General features: G+C 40.0%; 1 protein-coding gene across 1 annotated transcript; it reads right to left on the reverse strand.

Annotated features, from left to right (window-relative positions):
- Positions 1 to 7,398: 7,398 nt before the first annotated feature.
- On the reverse strand, positions 7,399 to 20,795 carry sae1 (SUMO1 activating enzyme subunit 1). The gene is made up of 9 exons (XM_070829331.1): positions 20,607 to 20,795; positions 20,294 to 20,405; positions 19,537 to 19,710; positions 16,025 to 16,170; positions 14,862 to 14,961; positions 14,416 to 14,521; positions 10,313 to 10,457; positions 9,258 to 9,327; positions 7,399 to 7,705 (listed from the first exon to the last, which is right to left on the reverse strand). Exons 1-9 carry the CDS (start codon positions 20,705 to 20,707, stop codon positions 7,613 to 7,615), a joined length of 1,047 nt encoding a protein of 348 aa, XP_070685432.1. The 5' UTR covers positions 20,708 to 20,795; the 3' UTR covers positions 7,399 to 7,612.
- Between the last annotated feature and the right edge of the window lie 178 nt (positions 20,796 to 20,973).

Genomic DNA, 20,973 nt, shown 5'->3' on the forward strand with positions numbered 1-20,973 from the left:
GTCATTGTTGTGTCTTTATCACCCCCCCGTTATGATCTCTTTCTTAGAAACTGTGAAACTGGACGTTGCGTTTGCATGGCAGGGAAAAGTTGGGTGTTATTCCACTATGGAGCGAAGCACAGAGTGAACCCCTCTCCCAATCTGAAACCGCTTCATTTCATCCTACGACGTGCCTTTCTGCTCAGCGCTCTGCTGAGGCCTGAATAACGGGACAATCAGCCACACACACACACACACACACACACACACACTCACTAAACCCACGTTTCATTTGCATTTCATTCAGATATTTCAGCTGCAGCATTGCATGAAGGTCATTTAAGGGCAGAAATAGCTTAATCTCGGCAAAGCACACACACATTACGCATTACCGTACGCTCCTCCTCAGCGTTCATACAGCCAGTGTTGGGAGCTGGCAGCGTCTCCGCCGCCTGCGTCGACAGTGTTTATAGTTACTTGATCGCTTGTAAATATTCGTTTCTTGGAAGATGAATCTAACTGAAATGTTGATGGACTTAAAAAGTACTTATCAGAGCGAGAGTTCACTGTGTTTGGGAGATCTTTTTGTATTTCTGAGCAGAGTTTGAATTTAAATCCAGTGGATTTGAGTTGAAGAAAAATATATGATTTGGATCTTTTGATTGTGGAAAAGTATTTGATGGCATTTGTAAAATGACCCCTTCGGTTGTGCGATTATTTTCATTGTAGTTTGGGAGAAATTGTTAATTGCTCATATTAAAAGCATAATTTATTTTGAATGTAGCTTATCTGTAGCTTGTTTTTTTTGTTTTTCGTTTTTTATGCATTATTTATTATTTTCTTACACTCCTGATCAAAACTATGAATTAAGTTGTACTTGAGTTGGCTGCTTTAGCCGTCAGTATACATGCTGAAAGTGGGTGCATCACTTTTAGGGGCAGGAAAAATATTCAATTGTTCGAATGTTACCAGCTTTAGAAATTGGTAGATCTCATCCATTGCTCACAATTAAAAAAACAGTGTCTCATTCATTTAAAGACGGTACTTTGCTTTAAAGCAGTGGTCCTATTGTTGTTATATGTGTAACAGTTGAACTGATGCTCTAGCTTTAAAAACGTTGTTATTAGCTGTGGGTTCGGCACGTTAAGCACTCATGAACCTCTCCAGAAAACCGAAGGTGATGTATTTGCTCTCAGCGTGTATATCGGAGGAGACGGTAAAGCACCGAAACTCACCCTGTATCCTCTTTAAAGCACAAAGACGGTGAAATCAGGCATCACGTTGACTGAAATGAAACCCTTTTCAATAAAAATAAACTGGGTCCTTCTAATGTAAATTTCATTCCAAAACTGTGGTGTTATATAGATTAAAAACACATTTCTGTACTGTACTGGACTTTGGATTAAAGTGGCCACGTAGCGGAGTCTTTCAGGAACTGAACTCTAGGCCCTTATTGACCTTTCTCACTTAAAAAGCCTCAAAAATGTGGCCGTTTGATTTTGCCATACACATATTACCACTCTTTCTTGGCCTTAGCTACACTGTTTTGTAGGTTTTGTTTCAGCACGGGCCCTTGTTTTTAACATTTGTGATGTATAAAGTCATAATGATGCCACAGCCTGAGCAGCTAAGCAGAAAACAAACAGCAGCGCTCTCTCATCACACAGAGATGCTCACAGGTTCAAAAGGAAGTCCACCTGTACGTCATTCAGCCTGCAGGTGAGCGCCAGCGTGGAGCTCTGAGCGCGTGCAGTTGCTCACCGCTGGTTGTTTGTCTTGTGTTAGTGCACTTCCTGGTTCAGAGATCACCTCCCTCCTATGGCGACGCTCGGTGTCATCACATGCAGTGTGTATTTGCTGTTTTTCAACTTTTTTCTATTGTAAACTTTCTACATGAATTTTGTACTTTTTTCTTTTTTATACAATAAAGATAAGGAGAACTATATTCTGTTGTTGGGTGTTTCATGTCTGACATTAAGGTGCAGTAGATCAGAATTTCTTATTCTTTGTGTCTGACACCACATAGTTTTAGTTTATAACCGTGTTTCATGTAAGAACCCTCAGTACTAGTGTGTGTTTAATATAATATAATATAATATAAGTCTCAGACATTGTTTTTTCCAAAACCTTTCATTCCACTTTCTACTTCTACTCCACCACATATTGCACTTTTTATTTACTTTTTTATGACTTTTTATGCACTTTTTTCTTCACTACATTCATTTGACGGATGAATTTGCTTTTGAAATTACAATTTTTGCACGAAAGTTTATAAAATATAATGTTTCATGTCATAAATTAAACTACATAACAGTTTATACAAGTACAGCTGAAACAGTTAGTAGATTAATCAATCAGCCAATTTATTTCTAATAATGGACAGAGGACTTCATGTTACTCCTCATCTTCTACTGCTACTCTATCAAAGCATCATTCAGCCAGTTTTACTGTATTGTTCCACCTGTTTCTTCACCACGCTCACTACCAAAAACCGGACCAAACTCACAAGGGTAACCAACACTGCTGCTAAAACAATAGGTCTTCCTACACCCACATCTCCCTGAACTCAATAACAGAGCCATAACACGCATTGCAAACTCAATAGAACGGGACTCCACTCATCCTCTGAATGAACATCTCGCCCCACTGCCCTCAGGTAGTGGGAAGTGTTGTCTTGTGAAGTATTGTTAAGTCTGCTGTTGTCGTGCTGTCATGTCTACCGTCTGACTGTTAGTTTGTCAAGTAGAATCAGTGCTGTGAAAAAGACTTACCCCCCCGGGGACAATAAAGTCTACTAATAATAATGTTAAGGTCTGGACTGTCTGAGGGTGTCACTTTGGGTTTCGGGTTTTCTGAATTTCCATCAATTAACGATCAGCAGATTAATCCACAATGAAAATAACACCAAGCTGCAGCCTGATACAATAATGTTAAAGATGTGCAGTGAAATCCTGCTTTTACATGAATGGATGAATAATAATAAGCTAATAATAGAATAGAATAACAGTCACAGAGGCCTTTAGTACTTTTAGCACATTTTATTATTGTTGATTATATTCATGAACTTTTAGCCCGTCCAGAGGCTGCAGACGGGAGAGAAGAGAGAGTGAGACATGGACTGAGTTAGAGGCAGGAGGAGTGTATTTGGTGAGTACGTTCTCCCAGAGGAGACGCTGTGGCAGGACAGACGAGGACACGAGGCAGTTTACTGGAATGTGGCTCGGCAGATGTTTACAGATGTTGGTGGCTGTGGGGGCGGAGCAGCGACCCTCTGGCCATGCGTGACAGCGGATGGACAGACACCGCTGCGGTCTCCATCACATCTGGAGAGCACCACGGATTAGCAGACACGAGGTCAAGACCCTCACTGCTCTCACACACACACACACACACACACACACACACACACACACACACAGACGCACCACAAGTGTTTACAATGATGGTCAACATGACAATCTGGTACAAGACCTGCATCAAAATACCCCAAACCCTGTTTTGATGCCTTGAAGCGGCCTTGAATAACCCTCGTGCTGCACAGTGGGTGCAGAGTCATTACGTCATTTATTTATCTTCGTGAATTAAGGTCACGTTTAGAGCTAATTTGATAAACATCAGGTTTCAGGAGTGGAGTGCATCAAGGGACCAGGAGTTTGGAGTTCCCATATCACATTTACGTAAACAGTTATTGGTTTCTGTCATTTATTTTCCGGTTTTGTAGATGTTGTTTAACAATTACACAAAAAATAACACAATATAGACCTTTTTGAGCCTCATCTTTCAGGTAAAGGAGTTCTCACTTCTTACTAAACCATTTTAATGTCGTCTGAGTAATAATTTGTGTTATTTTCATGTTAATAAATATCTGTTCTGTTGTTTCCCTGGTCAATATAACACATTTATAAGAGCATCGACAAAGTCTTGACCTGGGGAAACTCCCCTGACACCCAGGAACTGATGTGTTTCATGGTTATGATTCTGCATGAATCTGCATTTTATTCCCAACCTTTCATCCTATTTCCTGTTGTTACTACTGTTGCTGCCTGACAAACAGTGGTAGAAGAAGCATTCAGATCCTTTACTGAAGTATGAATGTTAATACCACACTGTGAAAACTCTCCACTAAAAGTCCTGACTTAACAAACTTAAGTAAAGATCGACATTATTAGCAAAATGTACCTTAAGTATCAAAAGCAAAAGTGCTCATAATGCAGAAAGATCCTCCCTGAGAGTGCACTGTGCTATGTGCAGTAAATATAATACCATATTACACTCTGTCTGGTATATATGCATCATATTTCATAGGACAATCATATACAATCTAGGTAAAGACTTGATTGCAATCTATTGACAGAATATTTTCATAATTGTTTCAGTCATTTTTAAGTTAAAATGCAAAATATTAGCTGCTTCTCGCCTCTGAAATGTGAGGATTTGATGCTTTTCTCTGTCACATATGATGGTAAACTGAATATCTTTGTTTACTCACTACTGGTTAAGTAAATAAAGCCATTTAGGGTTGCCACATATTGTGCTGTGTGAAATTATAACCTCCTCATGGACAAAACCATCTATCAATGAATCAATAGAGAAAACAATAGAAATAGTGATTTATATGGGGGATAACTGTTAGTTGCAGCCCTACTAATCTTTACATAATAAACAAAGGCAAGTATTCACCAGCTTATAAGGAACAGGAAGGACCTCCTGGGGAGCACACACACACACACACACACACACACACACACACACACACACACACACACACTTAGTCTGTTACTGAGTCAACAGGCAGCATTGGGACTAGAGATCCTCACTTAAACTCCTCTGCAGAATGAGCCAATCAGGAGGCCCTCAGAGCAAAATCAGGGATCTGATTGGTTGCAACAACAGGCACTTGGTCTTTGCTGCTAAGTGGAGGCGAAACAGAGAGAGTGACCACACAGCAGGGGCACCGGGCTGGGATTTAACTCTGTGTGTGTGTGTGTGTGTGGAGACAATTCAAGAACAGAAAGAGGATGAAAGAAAGACAGAAAACTGAGAGGCAAGAGGAGAAAAATGAAGAAATATGGGAGAAATAAAATACAGTCGAGTGTACATATAGAGTGGGTAAAGAGTGCAATGGATGTGTGTGTTGGAAGATAAGAGTTTAGGTTTAATTAAAGGGCCAGAATGAGCTTAAAGGGATAATTAATCTCCTTTCCTAATCCCAGGAAAAGAGCAGTGGCACCCTGTGCCGCCTAATCGCTCCTCTGGTTTCATTTCAGCGCTCCACTTGTTTTGGTGTTCTGCAGTAAAAACAGAAGTAGACTGGTGTTACCACATGTGTAGTTATGAGTATTTTCTTTCCATCCAGTCTCTCACTCATTCTTGTTTTTACTCTCTGTCTCTGTTGAACTCACAGTGAACCCAGTGTGTGAATGGACCCAATCCTATCTAATTAAAAAATGGTCACACATTTCTGCAGCTGAAAGCGTCACACGTAACAAGTCAGGGAATCAATTTCATGTATATTCATCATTTGGCAGCCCAAAAGCAAACGGACTTTGATTTTTCAGTTTTTAATGTGGAGCAACATGTGTGTTCTGCAGTAGCTTTCATCACTATATCCTCAGAGATGATAATGATAATTATAATAAACTTCACAAAGCAAGACAAGGCAGTTAAAGTGAGATTAGAAGCAAAGGGCATAAGCATATAGGATGTATGTTGGTCTACTTTAGAGTGTTGTTCCTAAAAAATGTCCTTCTTTATCTTCTTACCGTCTCAGATTGTCTTTGCTTCACACAACAAACTGAACTGAACTTAACTTTATAAAAGGTGGGAATAAGATCTGGTAGTTGGAGAAGAATCAGCCGGCTGTAACTCACCAGAAACACTTTGGCGTCTTAACTCTCGATGGACATCCTGTTGGACTATGGTTACAGTTTTTGGGGGACATTTTGGGGATTTTGTTTAGCAAGGTGATGTGGGTGAAATAGTGGCTGATGAGAAGAGAACTCACTTTGTGCTGGTGGGGTCAGGTAGAGGTGTTTCATCTGAATCTGTCCCAGCGTTGTCCTTTCCTATAGGCCACTGTAGAAGGTAATGTTTTGTTTTTCTGTCTCATTTTTATTCATTTATTCATTCTTATTTAGTTGCTGTGGAGGCTACTGTGTTTTGATGCTGGTGCATTTCTTATTAAATAAGAAAAATCTATAAAAAATATGATCTAAAAATATTTTGCATCTGAATAAAAGGATTCAACAACCTTTCATACTTCGTCCTCTTATCTTTCTCTGTCATGTTTTTTTTTTATTATATCATTTCTTTTGTTATGGGGTTATATAAACATGCAAAATAAAAACATTTCCCAGAAAAAGAGATTAAAATCAGATTGTTTTTATCAGCATGAAGCTGAATTCACAGCAGGTGACTTGCAGTTTATTAGTGATCAAAAACTCGGTAATAAAGTGATTACTAGAACCGAAAATCAATTTTAAAGCAACCTGCTTACACAACATGAGACTGAAACTATTGTTAAACCACAAACGTTCAGTATATTTTTAGTTTTACTTCTTTTACAGTATCTGCTGTTGCTGAGGTTAATCTGCATCAAAATAACTGTAATTTTTTCCACCTGACACGTTTCTGCAGTTCAGGTTTCACAGGTTCAACCACCCGCCACTCCCAGAGGCTGAGGTCAGACATGACACCACACTGCTGGTTTTCCCCCTGTGATGCCCCGTTGTTGTCGCCTTATTTGGGAGGTAGAAGGTAGGAAATGCTTTGGGTTTGTCCGAGGCTCAGTTCCCGCCCTTTCTTATTACCATGCAGCCATGTTTGGTTTGATGAGTCACATCAAGGCGGTGAGAGGTTATTACCAAATACAGTCATACACTCTGCTAAACATCATATGACTATCTGCTGTCTTTCCCCTTCAGATACCAACCGCCTGTACGTAAAGCCACCACACTGATGTTCTGTATTACAACTGAAATTCTCAGTTTGATTTAATTACTTAAACCCAAACATTTACTGTGTTGCCCTTAAATTTCTCCCTTCACAAGATTTTCATTTTCAACATCGCATAAATCTTACATATAGAAACTGAGGCCACCACACGTCTAATCTAATACAGATTTCCTTGTAATCCACCATGACAGGTCTGATCAGCAGCAGAGGTAATGAGTGAAAAAGCTTATTTACTGAGTTAAAGTATAGTTTGATTGTGATGATTTTGAATTATATTTGTCTTTCAGGTTTGATTTTCAGAGATAATGACAAGCTGATGCAATATTATAGCTGAAGATTTTAAGATTTCCCAGCAGCACGTTCATGCAGCACAGTCATTTCTGCTAAATTTATATCTGATATCCGATATGGGGGCATAAAACGACATTATTGTCATGTTTGATAAATCAAAAGACCCGAGGCTGAATCATTTTACTAAACAATGTTTTATTAGGAAATGTAAAAAAAATCCCACCGTGTGCTTGAGACCAAATGCCAAAAATTGAACAACAGATTAACTTCATGACTCTTGGGGCAAATACTGATATAAATAATCTGACGGAACAACCTAAAGACCAGACAGACGTTTGGTGGACGTGTGTGTGTGTGTAAAACTGTGTTGCGTACGGATGTGACGTGTTTATTTCTGTCCAAAGTAATCGACCACGCCGTTGCCTTTACGACCATCGAAGAAGAAGAAGTTCCTGTGTGGAGGGTCTCTTTGAGAAAGAGCCTGAGGGCGAGAGAGAGAGGCCGGAGAGATAAATGACACTTTCCAAAGCATATTATACACAAATATTATATAATAATACAAAATATAATCAAGTAAGGTTTTCAGAGGCTTTTCGGCATCCAGCTATAAAAGCTGTCAGTGATTTAGTCCATAAGGTTTCTTTAATTTTCTATATCTGAGTGAAATTATTCAGATTCACCCGGCCAGACGTTTGGGGCCAGTTGCGATGGGTTTCATCATCACAGAGACGCCAGGTTGGCCTTGTGCCAAAATAATACAGTCTGAGCTGTCAGTCTCCTCCACACACACACACAGACACACACACACACACACACACACACACACACACACACACACACACACACACACACACACACACACACACACACACACACACACACACACACACACACACACACACACACACACACACACAGACACACACACACACACACACACCACCTGAACTCCTGGTTACCTCAGCCTGAGGTCACCGCTCAGAAAAAAAAAAAAGGTTTCTAATTTGCTCAGTGAAATCTTAATCTTAATTCAGATCATGCACAGCGAAAGCGTTCTCTATATTTGTGTGAGACTTTGTCATTAAATGATAATGTTTTTTTTATCTGTGGGATGAATCTCGATTATTTTAACGACCTTAGTTACCGTATCTGAGTCAACTGAGGAAACTGAACTGACATATCAAGCTGGACTTCAAAATCTAATTCATCTCTTCGATAATTAATAATAAAATAAAGCCACCAAAATCACAGGAAAACATTAGATAAGAGGCATTGTGTGCTGAATTAATGGTGATAAATGCATTTTTGATTGATTTGCAATCAATCAGTGACTGGATTTTCATTAAAGTTGAAGTATCTCTATCTATCTATCTATCTATCTATCTATCTATCTATCTATCTATCTGTCTATCTATCTATCTGTCTATCTGTCTAATCTAATTTACAGATACTTCAGCTGTGATCTTTGATTGATTGATGATTATTGCCCGACTGTAACACATCCTGCCGCAGTAAATATGTTTGTCATAACTCTAAAATACAGTTTTCAGAGGTCAGTTAAATGTGCGAAAGGACTATCAGCCGATTTATTTATTCTTTCCTATCAAACATTACCAAAATCTGGGGTCCAAACTAAATTCTGTGGGAAATACTGAACTGAACTGTCCTACTTTTTACAGCATTTTACAATATCAGTGAGTTGATCATGTTGTTCAGCTGGAGGACAGTATAAATCATCTCCCCCTTTGACAGGCTGCTGCCAGAGCGTCACACAGAGTTTCGCTGTGGTCACAGAGAAAATCACTTCTTCACAGAGCAGAGTCGCTGCTGTCTTTCTGAAGCCGACCCAGAAACCAGCAGAGTGGCCACCTGTCAGCTGACTGATTCCCCTCACACGCCAGACCGGCCCTCTCCGCCACTTACAGCAGACCCCGTAACCTATTCGGAGTGTTTCCTAAAGTTACGATGCTCCTACATTATTGTATATGTTTATGGATAAAGCGCTTCCTCATACTCTTCCTTTGCATGCTTACCTTCACAACTTCCTGTCCCAGAACTCCTCCCACGACAGCGCACACGGGAGACATCTCAGAGAAGCAGAAGCTGAGGACAAAAAGTGCAAAACAACATGTACCACTGTGACTAAATGGAACAGGTGATGTTAAGGAGCTGATAACTGACAAAGTTACAGACTCTGGAGCTGCTAGCGTCTCCGTATGGACCAGCTGATTCATGTGTTGACTAAAAGCCTCTTTACTTACAGTGGAAGACGGATGTTTGTGTTAGTCACAGCCTGCGAACGTCTCCCACAGATGAAAGTAGTCTGTGCTAACGTGGAGGCTGTTCTGTCTCAAAACCCTCGTGTGAAACTGAGCCATACAATATTAATATTATTTCCCCCCCAAAACTGCTTTCGGACTAATCTCCAGAAGGAGGACGTGTAAATTCAGCTGTTAAACCCATTCCAGGTTTTCCTGCATGGCAAATACATACTTTCATAAAAATCTGAAATTTTGAGTAGGACACATAAGTAACAAGACTTTTGTTATTTATATTTTTATTTGTGTATTTTGTGACTAATAGGTACAACAAGTTTTAAAATGGTTTGGTAGATCGGCTCAGTGGCTACAACATAATCCTCAAAGTGCCTCTGACAGGCTCAGATTTTTAAAAGTATGCCTACAGAGACAGTAAGATTGTTTCTGTTTAAGCAGAATCTGCTGTTATCTCTCTTTTCAAAGCCACCAGACTCCATTGACAAAAACAGTCATTTTACCGAGCAGGGCACGGGAGTGGCTGGTCTACCAATGCCTCTACCTCTTTGGGGTTTTGTGCTCTGCAAGGTTAAATGACTGTAAAGACAACAGCAAGTCAAAAGATGTCTACCAGTCCATTAAAGAAACTGGAATAAATCTCATTTTACCTTTATTTAAATAAGTCTTCTATGACTATAAATCCAGCTTTAGTACTTGGTGTTGTGGGTGTTGTGGATGGGCACCTGCTGTGGGATCCTGCTGTCAACTTTGTGCTCAACTGTCTTGCTTTCAACAGTGTTTTGTGAAACTAAAGCGATGAGGACACTTTGTACCTCGTGAAGTCATCGTTCAGCAGGTCACTGCCCACTGCCAAGGCCTCGAGGACGTCGTCGCGGATCTGTCTCAGGAGCTGACTGTCCTCTGCAAAGGATTGTGGGTCGGGGTCGCGGCCTTTGTCTGTACGGAACTTCAGCAGAACTGTGGAGATGGAGCGAAGGCAGAAAAGAAAGAGAGAGCAGGAAGAAGGAGAAACATAACCAGGGGGAAATAAATGGCAGTTGAGGGGCTGGAAACAAGTTTAAACCATTTTTCTAAAGCAATATTTTCCATAAAATCTTTTGCACTATTGCAATTTCTAATTTCATCTTGCTTTCATGTGACTTCCACTGCGAATTGTCACCTTGTGGAAAGACAACATCTAGACTGCTGATCCCTTTGAAACAGGATAAAATAGATGTTTGGTTGCATTTGCATTTCATCCGATTTGGCCTACGCTTTCCCACATCAAATTAAGAGCCTGCTCACACGCTCATGCGTGCAAAGATGAACAAATGCATGTGCACATGCTCAGTAAGGAAATATTACGGTGGGGGGAAAAAAAAATGCTTCCTGTGTCTAAGAGTCAGCTGCAGGACTGACTGAGAATTAAAAATCTGAAGAGTGCATTTTATTTCAGTTGTGTGCACAATTTCAAACAGCAACTGACTTCTCACACATGCACACATCAACATTTCGCCCCCATGTTTCCTGTTCGTCCATTAACTTCAACCACATGAGGAAGTCAAGTCCTCCCACGGCCATTTCCACCAGCAAACACACACACACACACATACACACACACACACACAAGCTGTGGGGATGAATCATTTTTACACCTGAGCTCTGCCCTTTATCGGTGAGACTTTGTTGGTAGTTAAAGACGGGCACAAATGGCATCTCACTCGGGTCTGTGCCAGGCAGGAAACCAAAGCTGAATTTCATAACAGAATATAATAATGTGCACATAGATGGAACATTGATGGTATCTCTAAACCTACACATGTAGTAGCAATAGTCTTCACAGATTACAGTGGAGGGAAAATCTTCGAAATGGCCCTTTACATTAAAATATCTGCATATGAAGGTCAAATACGATTTTTTTTCCATGTATTAAGGAAACATTTGTACAGTGAGTGGAGGAGAGATTTGGCAACTGTTTGTCAAAGCAAGACATTTTTTACGCACTACAATGCAGAGGAAGCTTCTTCTGTTTCCAAAGATTTACGTACAGGAGTCATCTTCTCTCTTTCGATCTTCTTAGTCCGACCATATATTCAAAAAATAAAATGATCTCGATCAGAGATGTTTAAGATAACGAGCGAACACAAAGACACATAAACACACACCCCATCCGTGGTTCAGACCACCCGACTGTTCCTAGTGAGACAGGAAGCAGTTGTAACAGAGGAAGAGCCACTTCCTCTTCGGTCGCCCAAATCAACAACCGCTAGCTCCAATTATAGAAACAGCAAAAGAATAATAACTCTGCCTCCTGTCTCACATTTACTAAATAAGAAAAACAACTATGGGGTGTTTCCACGCAGAAATTGAAACGCACCAGCCTGCAGACAGGGCGAGGCTGCAGTGGGTGGGTGTCAGAGTGGGGGGTCATTACACTAAAGGCCACCACGGCTGGAGCAAAGCTAAAACTAACCACCCAGCATGTTCAGAATAGAAACGTACCGGACACCCTCTGTCACGGCTGCTTGTCTGTCTAATTCTGTCCTGTTTTAAATGAGTGTCGTCCAGCAGAAAGCCACCGTTGTCAGCTGCACATCGTCGTTATCATGTTTGAATCCTGAATTATGTTTAAGAGACTTTTCTGGTCTGGAAAAAATTTAAATATGAGGAGATAATGAATTCCATGAAACTGAATTTAGGTGAAAAACTGTTGAAAAAAATACCCTTAATGGACCTGAACAAGTGGCCACAGCTAAAATAATGCCTGTTAAAATCTAAAGTCTTTCTGTTTTTAAATGTTTTTAAAAAAAGAGCATGGAGAGAAAGTTCTCCTACATGATCTGGACGTGGAACCGTCGCTGGCAATCACATACTGAACGTTACATCCACAACGACCTGTTTCATTCATCCTACTCAACTGTTTTGTGACAATGATTGGAAATCCAGAAAGGTAAATAAATCAATACCATCACGACAGACTGAAAAATCCCATTCCTGAACCCACTTCTCTTCTCTAGGATGTGTAGATTTAAACATCCCATATTCGGCTCATTCTCAAATTCATACTGGTGTTTGGAGGTCCCACCAGATTACATTTACATGGTTTAATGTTCAAAAAAAACACATTATTATTCTCATATTATGACTCCTATCATAAGTGGAGCTAAATCTAAAGGACATGTTCTCACACAGTCTGAGGGTTTCACACTGGGGACACATATTTATGCTGAAAAGACACTAAAAAGTATATTTTGCTTAATATGAGACCTTTAAACATTTAAATCTAAAGTCTTTCTGGGAAGGCTTTTCCACACGTTTTAGTCGATGATGATCGAGCTGCCTAACATGAGGCTAATGTGACTTTGTATATGTTTACACAGCATTATGCTTATTTTTATTTCCTCTGTCCTTGTATATACATATGACAGATATTGTTGTGTATGTTATAATTAGTGTGTCACTGGCTGATGGACAAAGTTTATGTAAAAACAAATATTTATTACATTATATTACATTCATTACTTTACAGTCACCCCTCTTCTCTGTTTTTGAGTGAATGTATGTATGTCGGGGTTCAGCAACAATGCTTAAAAACTAATTTACTTCCAGTTGTTTTTATTCTAATTTGTTAAAAAGCTTTTGAATGCAGAAACGTAATAACATGTTGCAGTAATGCACTACTGCTCATTTTTGTTAGACATATTTTGCAAAGAATTTCCACATTTGTGAAGAATACTTTTAATTCTACATGGTTTGTTATTAAAATATAAACTTGCAGGGCTGCTTTGTTACCACATTTATGCTCAGAATAGTTTTTGTAATTAAAAAAAGAGCTCTAATATCCGTTTTCTGGTTATTATCAGCTCTGAAATGCTGACAGTCATGCGGAGTAGGTGTCGGGCTGTTCTCTGTTCTACGCTCGGTGCACATGACTGGCCATGGACAGCCTGTGATGGAAACTAGCATGTCGTGTGTGGGGACGGTGCAGCGCCAGATGACAAGCGGGACAATAACAGCTCTTAAAGGAAGGCCATCAGACACCGTAAATAACCTGAAAAGAGGAAGGTGCTGTTCAGATTGACTTAAAGGGTTAAAAGGTTCCTTTGGGTTGATAGTTCCTAAACACTGGACACGCCAAATTACTCACGTTAAACCAAACACAACAATATTCTTTTTTCATTAAATTGCTGATTGAAGTTGACAAAATCTTTAATGGGTTTGTTTCTTTTTTTATTTGTTTCTTTTCAAGCCAAACCAACATCTCCACACTTTGCACTTCGCTCCAGAATGAGTTTCCATGCACGTGCAATGAAAGCTCACCGGCTAAATGAGAACCAGTAACTTTGCATGTCCAGGGTGCTTCAGTCTCACTGGAGGTTTCCTACGCATTTTCAGTTTCTAATTTCTATACGTTTTTAGACCTTTCAGGATTCTTTGTTATGTTTGATCAATTCTCTGTACGGAAATTCTTGTTTGTGTGTTGCCTCCTACACAGAAATGTCAGCAGACCTCTGGTATACGTTACCGCTCACTGATAGTTGTGTCACCTACATAATGTCACTTTCTTTAAAAACAGAAATCTAATAACAAAACCTGTCCCTTTCAAAATCATTACAATGTCTGAAAAGATAATTCTTCACATCGTGTAACTTTATAGAACAAACATGGTCACATTTAAAGATAAAACTGCTCCCAGTTAAAAAATATCACCCCTCAAGAATTTTACAATTTCAAAACTTTTCAAGACCTAGAAAATCAACAGTCTCGGGTTTCAAGTATTGATCTTCTTCATTATCTATGCATCTGTGCTGACTACATTTTCACTCACTAAGAAAACCAGAGTTACCAGAGCTCCAAACATCTTATTGTTTCTGACAAACACTGAATTTATGACACCGAGAACCTGTTCCCAGCAAAACGATGCTGCTTTAAGTACCTTGTAGCAGGAAATAGTCCACTGGTGTTCGCTTCAGACCGGCTTTGGCCTTCTCGCTCGTCCAGTCAACCTCCAGAGCCTCCTTCAGAGTGCAGAAACTGGCTGTCTGATTGGAGATTTACAATAAAATTTTTATTTTTTATTCAGATTCGTATGGATTTTATGTATATTTACATGCATGTGTAATTACAAATGCCAGCAAACATTTTAAAACCATTATCAAGCTAATTAAAAACTACTTAACGTTTGTAAGAAACTACAGAACACAACAGAAAAGAAAGACAATCAGACCTAACCAAAGATAAGAATATGTTTTTCCATTTTGTGTTACCACTCGTACTGTTAACTTCCACCTCTCTGGCTGGAAAAAACATCTCTATACATACAATAAATAACAGTTCTTTATATCTAGTTGAGACAAACTGATGAGGCGTTCGTCCACCCACCTTTTTCACCATGGTGGTCTCGTTGGGGTCGACTTTGGCTTTCTTTGCTTCTGGGCCGTCATTAGAATTTTCCGTTGGTTTGACAATTTTAGGTTTCTCCCTAAAAATGTTTTTAAAAAAAAGAGCATGAAGAGAAAGTTCTCCTACATGATCTGGATCTAAATCTAAAGGGCATGTTCTCACACAGTCTGAGGGTTTCACACTGGGGACACATATTTATGCTGAAAAGACATTAAAAAGTATATTTTGCTTAATATGAGACCTTTAAACATTTACTGTGAACTTGGGATATAATGTCATTGAATGGTTGTTTAGCATGGGTGTGCCAAAAAGAATAAGTCTGCAATACTAACACTGCAGTGACACAGTAATATATCGTTATGAGACAAGACACCTTGTTTCTGTACTGCAGTAATATACTGTTCTTTAAACCTAATTCATTTTCTAGACTTGAAAGCTCCGTTACAGTCAATAAATTGGACGCGTATGACTGTTAGAACAACAATTAATATGAATCATCATCAAGATAAAAGCCCCTTTCAGACTGGATTTGTGTCTCTAGAGGAGGTGGGGTGATTTTAACATGACCTGTGCTCCTCAGTGACTTTTCACCGCCTCCCCATTAACAATGACACCTGGTGTTTCTCCGCAAACTCGATGACCCCCCTGAAATTTCCTGTCTGTTTTTTTCTAAATCAGCTCAGCGTGATATTTGACTTTTGTGCGACAAAGGAGGAAGTAAAAAATGTTTTTGATCATCTGAAAAATGGAAATATGGTATCAGCAACATATTAGGGAACTGATATCGCAACCGAAAAATACTAATCAAATGTGTTGTTGCAACGTCAGCTACATGGAGGCTCTGGAATACTCTGTGGGTAGTCATGCAGAGTTTCCACATCCATTATGGACCACATCCTGTGATTTCTCAATGGCTAAAATGCTGTTCAGAACAATGACTTAAACTAGAGGAGGTGGATAGTGAATATTTCATTCTCTCTGTAATGTTAATCTCATCCTAATTAGAAAAATATGATTTTTTTTTTTGCCAATTTGGCCCCAGCTCTACTGCAGTGCTCCGGAGCACAGCATTTAACCCACAGCATCCCTGCAGGTGAGGACCGTGCGAGTGTCACTTGGGGCAACTTGCTGCCAGCACTTACTCGACATAGTTGTGCTCCTGTCCAAGGTTGCAGAACATGTAACCATAGTAACCATATACATCCCCACAGAAGACCTTGATGTTGTGCTGAGAGCAGAGCTGGTCGACCCGCACCATCAGGTCTCTGGAGCAGCCTGTCAGACACACCTGAGGGGAAAAATCCACAAAAAAAACAACACACTCACTGAAACAGTAAAAAAAAAACATGAATGTGGAAGATAAAACATAAAACACACATGGGTCCAGTTGGGGCAATGCTTTCAAACTTCTTACGGAGATGCATATAAATGTGACAGACTGGAGAAGATCTCACTTCTAATCTATTGTGTCCCAATATCAACAATGTGTTGTCAGAAGAGGATTTAATGGAAGAAAATAGCATTTGGGAGGCTCCATCCATGAGTAAGTGCCACGTTTGTTTTAAAACAGGAGAGGAAATTGTGCCATCTTTTTGTTTCTTATCATAATTATTATAATAATATCATAATGTACACATTTACTGTAAGATTTACATGTTTCCACTTTTCAGCAATAACAGAATAGATCAGTGATACTGTTGTCTTACATTTTATCCCTAATAGACAGACATATCTTACTTCTGAAAAATGGCTGTAATCCCTTTAAAAAACACACACACACACACACACAAATCCATCAGTAAGTGTTCTTGGAACAACAACGCAACAGTGAACGGTGGCTGGTGAGCTGCCAAACTGGCCGAGACACACCTACTGTAGCAGCCGCAGCAGATTTGGCGAGTAAACAACCAAACAAGGCTAAAGTGACACAGTGTACCATGGTAAAACCAGGGTGGGCTGCTGTCTGACTGTAAACAACTGACCGGAGGGCTGGGTCCACCTTATCCTGCTGACCCAGTCCAGCACACCCAAAACCCCCTCCGCTCTCTGATAAGACTGATGCTGCGTCTCTGGCATCACGAGTTTTCAGAGCGCCACATAGCAGCAAGTAGACCAAGGTCAAAGACCAGAGAGTCCACATGGGATCTGCTTACATACCATTGGCAGACTTGACAGAATGGATCATATAAAAGGACTGACATTAATTCTATCTTGACGAGTAAAACAAAATGTCACCATTTCACCTTTCAGAAATAAATGAAACAAGAAGTTGCATTAGATTAGCAACATCAGCGATTAATCTCCACCTTTTTCCTTCCTTGGAACCATTTGTTAGTATTACCCCACCCAGAACAAACATGTGATCAGAGCATAAGAAAAACAAGGAAGAGAGAGGAGGGAAAGAGGAAAGCTGGAATCTCCTTTTAAAAGCAAAGTAAATCTATTTTCTCTGTCTCTATTCTGTAACACTGCAACGTTAGCCCACTAACAACAATACTGGTTATTTCAGGAGATGTTTTTGCTAGTAGAAAGTAGAAAAAGGTGACGGGATGTTTCCGTGCACCAATCAAAATTTAACAACACAAATACCTAAATGTGAAGACATACATGTTTGTGTTTCCAGGCAGACACCACCTTAAATCAAATGTCAAACCACACCCACGGCGCCCTGATGAAGCTAATTAGTTGAGTTTTGACTGTTAAACTATTTCTAAGACCAAGAATTTTAACTTTCTTTTTGGATTGCTAATCTAGACAAAAATATTCAGGCGCTTTGAATGTGTCTGAAACAGAAAAGTTGTTGGCCTGTCATGTCATGACGTTATTTATTTATGTGGTATTTTTCTATTCTGCAAGAAAATAAAACAAGTCACTGCAGAAAAATGGAAGAAATATACTGTAAACATGCAGACTGAGAGTATCAGCAGCGAGTCTGCTGTGCGTTGCAAGTATCCAGATGGACAGTGTGTGTTTTTCTATTGTATTCATTCCTCAGTAATTAGGCCTCTCATATGAAAACTGTGACCACACTCCAACCGCTTTCACTTTAATCACCCTCCATCTTCCCGCTAAGCCTCACACAGACACATCCATGGAAGCAGATAAAAGCGAGGAGCGGTCTACAGCAGAGAGAGGGAGAGACCCCCCCCAGCTTCCCATTTTTTATTTTATCTCAAGCGTTTCAAATTGTCCCGCCTTCTCTTCTCATCTCTCTGTCCTACTAAAGTCCATCTCATCCTGTCCTCTCTTCACTTTGTCCTACTTTCATATTTCACCGTACAACTTTCCCTCCTCCCTCCTCCCTCCTCCTGACCTTCACTTGGCATCCCCAGAGGGAACAAGACTGCCGACAATTCAGACACAAGAGGAGGGGAAAAAAATCTCCCTGATATTCTTTTGATGGTGTTCAAATACATTCTTGCCTTCTGCAGTGATAAAAGTGAGATCCAGACTGTGTGTATGGCTGCTTGTGGAAATGAAACAACTTTCATTCATTTTTAATGCTCAATCTAAACCCATCCACTGGCTTAACAAAAGTATAATCACAATGTTTGTATGTTATACCAATGATGTCATCGTGTTTTACTATAGGTACACCCAGTGGGAAATCTTCTCAGCACTTATATATTTATATAGATACACTATATCATTTATAGCCTACACTACTTTGAAATACCAGTCCCTTCAAATATATAAAACTCAGCAGCAAATACACGAGAGACTGTAAAAAAACACAAACTCCACAATAAAAACACAAATATCTGAACTTAATGTGAGAATACACACAGAACAATACAAGGCACAAAATATAATACAAAGAGAAGAGGAAGAAGAAGCACCAGATCATTGGCACTTTCATCTCATAGAAACTGTTTCATATTAATTTAATGTCAAGATCTTCTAATTTCCTCAAATATACAGAGCAGATAGAAAAATGTCCAGGTCCAAATACTTTGCCTAGTTGTTAATCAAATTACCATCATAAATAACATGTAGTATTAAGCTGCCAAGGTGCCAACTCTGCTCCGACAAGTGAATCTACAATTAGTATCATTCTCCACCCACTGAACATGGCTGTTAACCCGTCAGCACCATATAAGGTAAACAAGGGCCTTAACACAGCAACTGTCCTCACTGTGTTATCAACAGGCTTTAACTACATCACAAACCAGTTGTAACGAACCTTCAAAAATCAGGACAAAACGTGTACAAAGCGTTAGCCTGAAGAAGGCTACTGATGAATGGACGATGCCAATAATGCAGCACCACTTAATATAAACCAGCTTAATGCAGGTGTTTGGTCCTCAGGCCTGATGGAGCAGAACAAGAGGAGCTTTTGATGCAGGATATGAGCTACAAGTGACATCTAGTGGTCAGACTGAGTGAAACAAGACTGGGCATCACTGGAGCTGGACTGGACCTCGATTAGAGAGACACATTAAGAAACAATAAGATGGATTTAGGAATGTACATCACTTGTAAACTACACGTACTTTAAGTGTTCAGAGTGGATCTGTCCTTTTTGTTTAGTTATAAGTCCAATCATTCGGCTTAGCTCTCATTATTTGTTGACACTTTACCATGTGAATATAGCTGTCTATCGGTTCGACAGTCTACGTTTGACTGTCCTGAATACACTTTTATTTCCACTCACCGCATCAAACTGCAGAAAGAAGTCGTCTGGCTTGTCCTCGACTTTGTCCGAGTCGGCGTGGACTTCAACCATTGGGTTGAGGTTCTGCGCTCGCTCCAAGGACGCCTGGGCTCGATTCTTACCCCGAGCTGTCACTGGAACCAGGAACTGAGCTCGACAGGACTCCTCAGACACCTGGTGGACACACACACACACACACACACACACACACACACACACACACAGGATGAGGAGAGTGCTGTATGAAGGTGATTTAGCGGATGATGACTTACACAGTGTATCCAGTGGACATTTATCTCCACTGGAAATTCTGTGTTTCAATTATCTGAAAACTATATATTAATAACAACTCAAATATTAATTATCTTTATATACTCGGGGCCACAGTGGCCAGACACGTGTTGGTATAGATTAATAATCTACTTAAACACGTGATATGATGCCAGAATTGAGCTGCTATTACATTATCACCACACTAAATTAAGGCAAAATACCACTAAAGAGTGAAAAAGACTATTGCTCTACCACAGGCACCATCTACTGGACATATCTAGCACTGCCTTAGGGGTTCCACACAAGGCCATCTACTAAACCACACATTTAAGGGACATGAATACATGATGCAGGTGTTGATAGCAGTAAAAAAAAAAAAAAAAAAAGATTTCTAGATTCAAACTAAAGTCCAAGTTCACTCTTATGAGGACAGGAACATTTGCATCTGCACGTTTTCGTGTGTGCACTGGATGAGCATGTGTACCTGCTCATGATCCAGCAGAGTGAGTCCTTTAACTCCAGCCAGGATTAAGTTCTTGGCCACTTCAGCCCCCAGACCGCCGACACCTACCAGGAGGACACGGGACCCTCGCAGCCTGTTACAGAAAAACACACATGCAAACAAACTGGAACTGCAGGACTCGTGAAAAACAACAACGTTGCATTAGAAATGCTTATAAAAATATTCAAAAACTAGCTAACTCAAACACTTTGGTCCAAACCGGTGCAGCAAGAGTGCGACATCCCAAACCTTCCGCTGCACCGGTTAGCCTGGTGAGCTAGCTGAGCTAACTGACCTCTTCTGGGCATCTAGCCCCCACAATCGGATCTGGCGGTCGTACTGTGCCGCCTCCTCCTCACTGATGACCGGGTCCTCTTTCTCGATCATATCGATCATTTTAATTGACTCTCACGACGCTAAATACGGCGTAAAGTCGCCTTTTTGTGCTGCTACAGATGTGGATGTTTCAAAAGCCGCGACGGTCCCGCTGAATGGGCGCTGAGTGATGACGTCACCAGGTCGTAACAATAGATGTTTTTTTTCTTCATATTTTTATAAATTCAATAATAATTTTTTGAATACTTCTTTATTTATCATATTATGTTATTGAAGTACTTCCCCAGTATTTCATGTCACAGATTTCTTTATTTTTTTTTTTTTAG

Source organism: Pempheris klunzingeri, chromosome 4 (genome assembly GCF_042242105.1).
Source record: "Pempheris klunzingeri isolate RE-2024b chromosome 4, fPemKlu1.hap1, whole genome shotgun sequence".
Taxonomy (NCBI): Eukaryota; Metazoa; Chordata; class Actinopteri; order Acropomatiformes; family Pempheridae; genus Pempheris; species Pempheris klunzingeri.

Bases quoted from the DNA above. Each gene is read 5' to 3' on its own strand.
- sae1 (XM_070829331.1), bottom strand. From the start codon at position 20,707: ATGATCGATATGATCGAGAAAGAGGACCCGGTCATCAGTGAGGAGGAG. The intron at 14,962-16,024 runs GTAAGTGCTGGC...AAACATTTTTAG, and splicing joins CAGGAGCACAACTATGTCGA to GGAGAAACCTAAAATTGTCA. The intron at 9,328-10,312 runs GTACAAAGTGTC...TTTTGTCCTCAG, and splicing joins CTGAACGATGACTTCACGAG to CTTCTGCTTCTCTGAGATGT.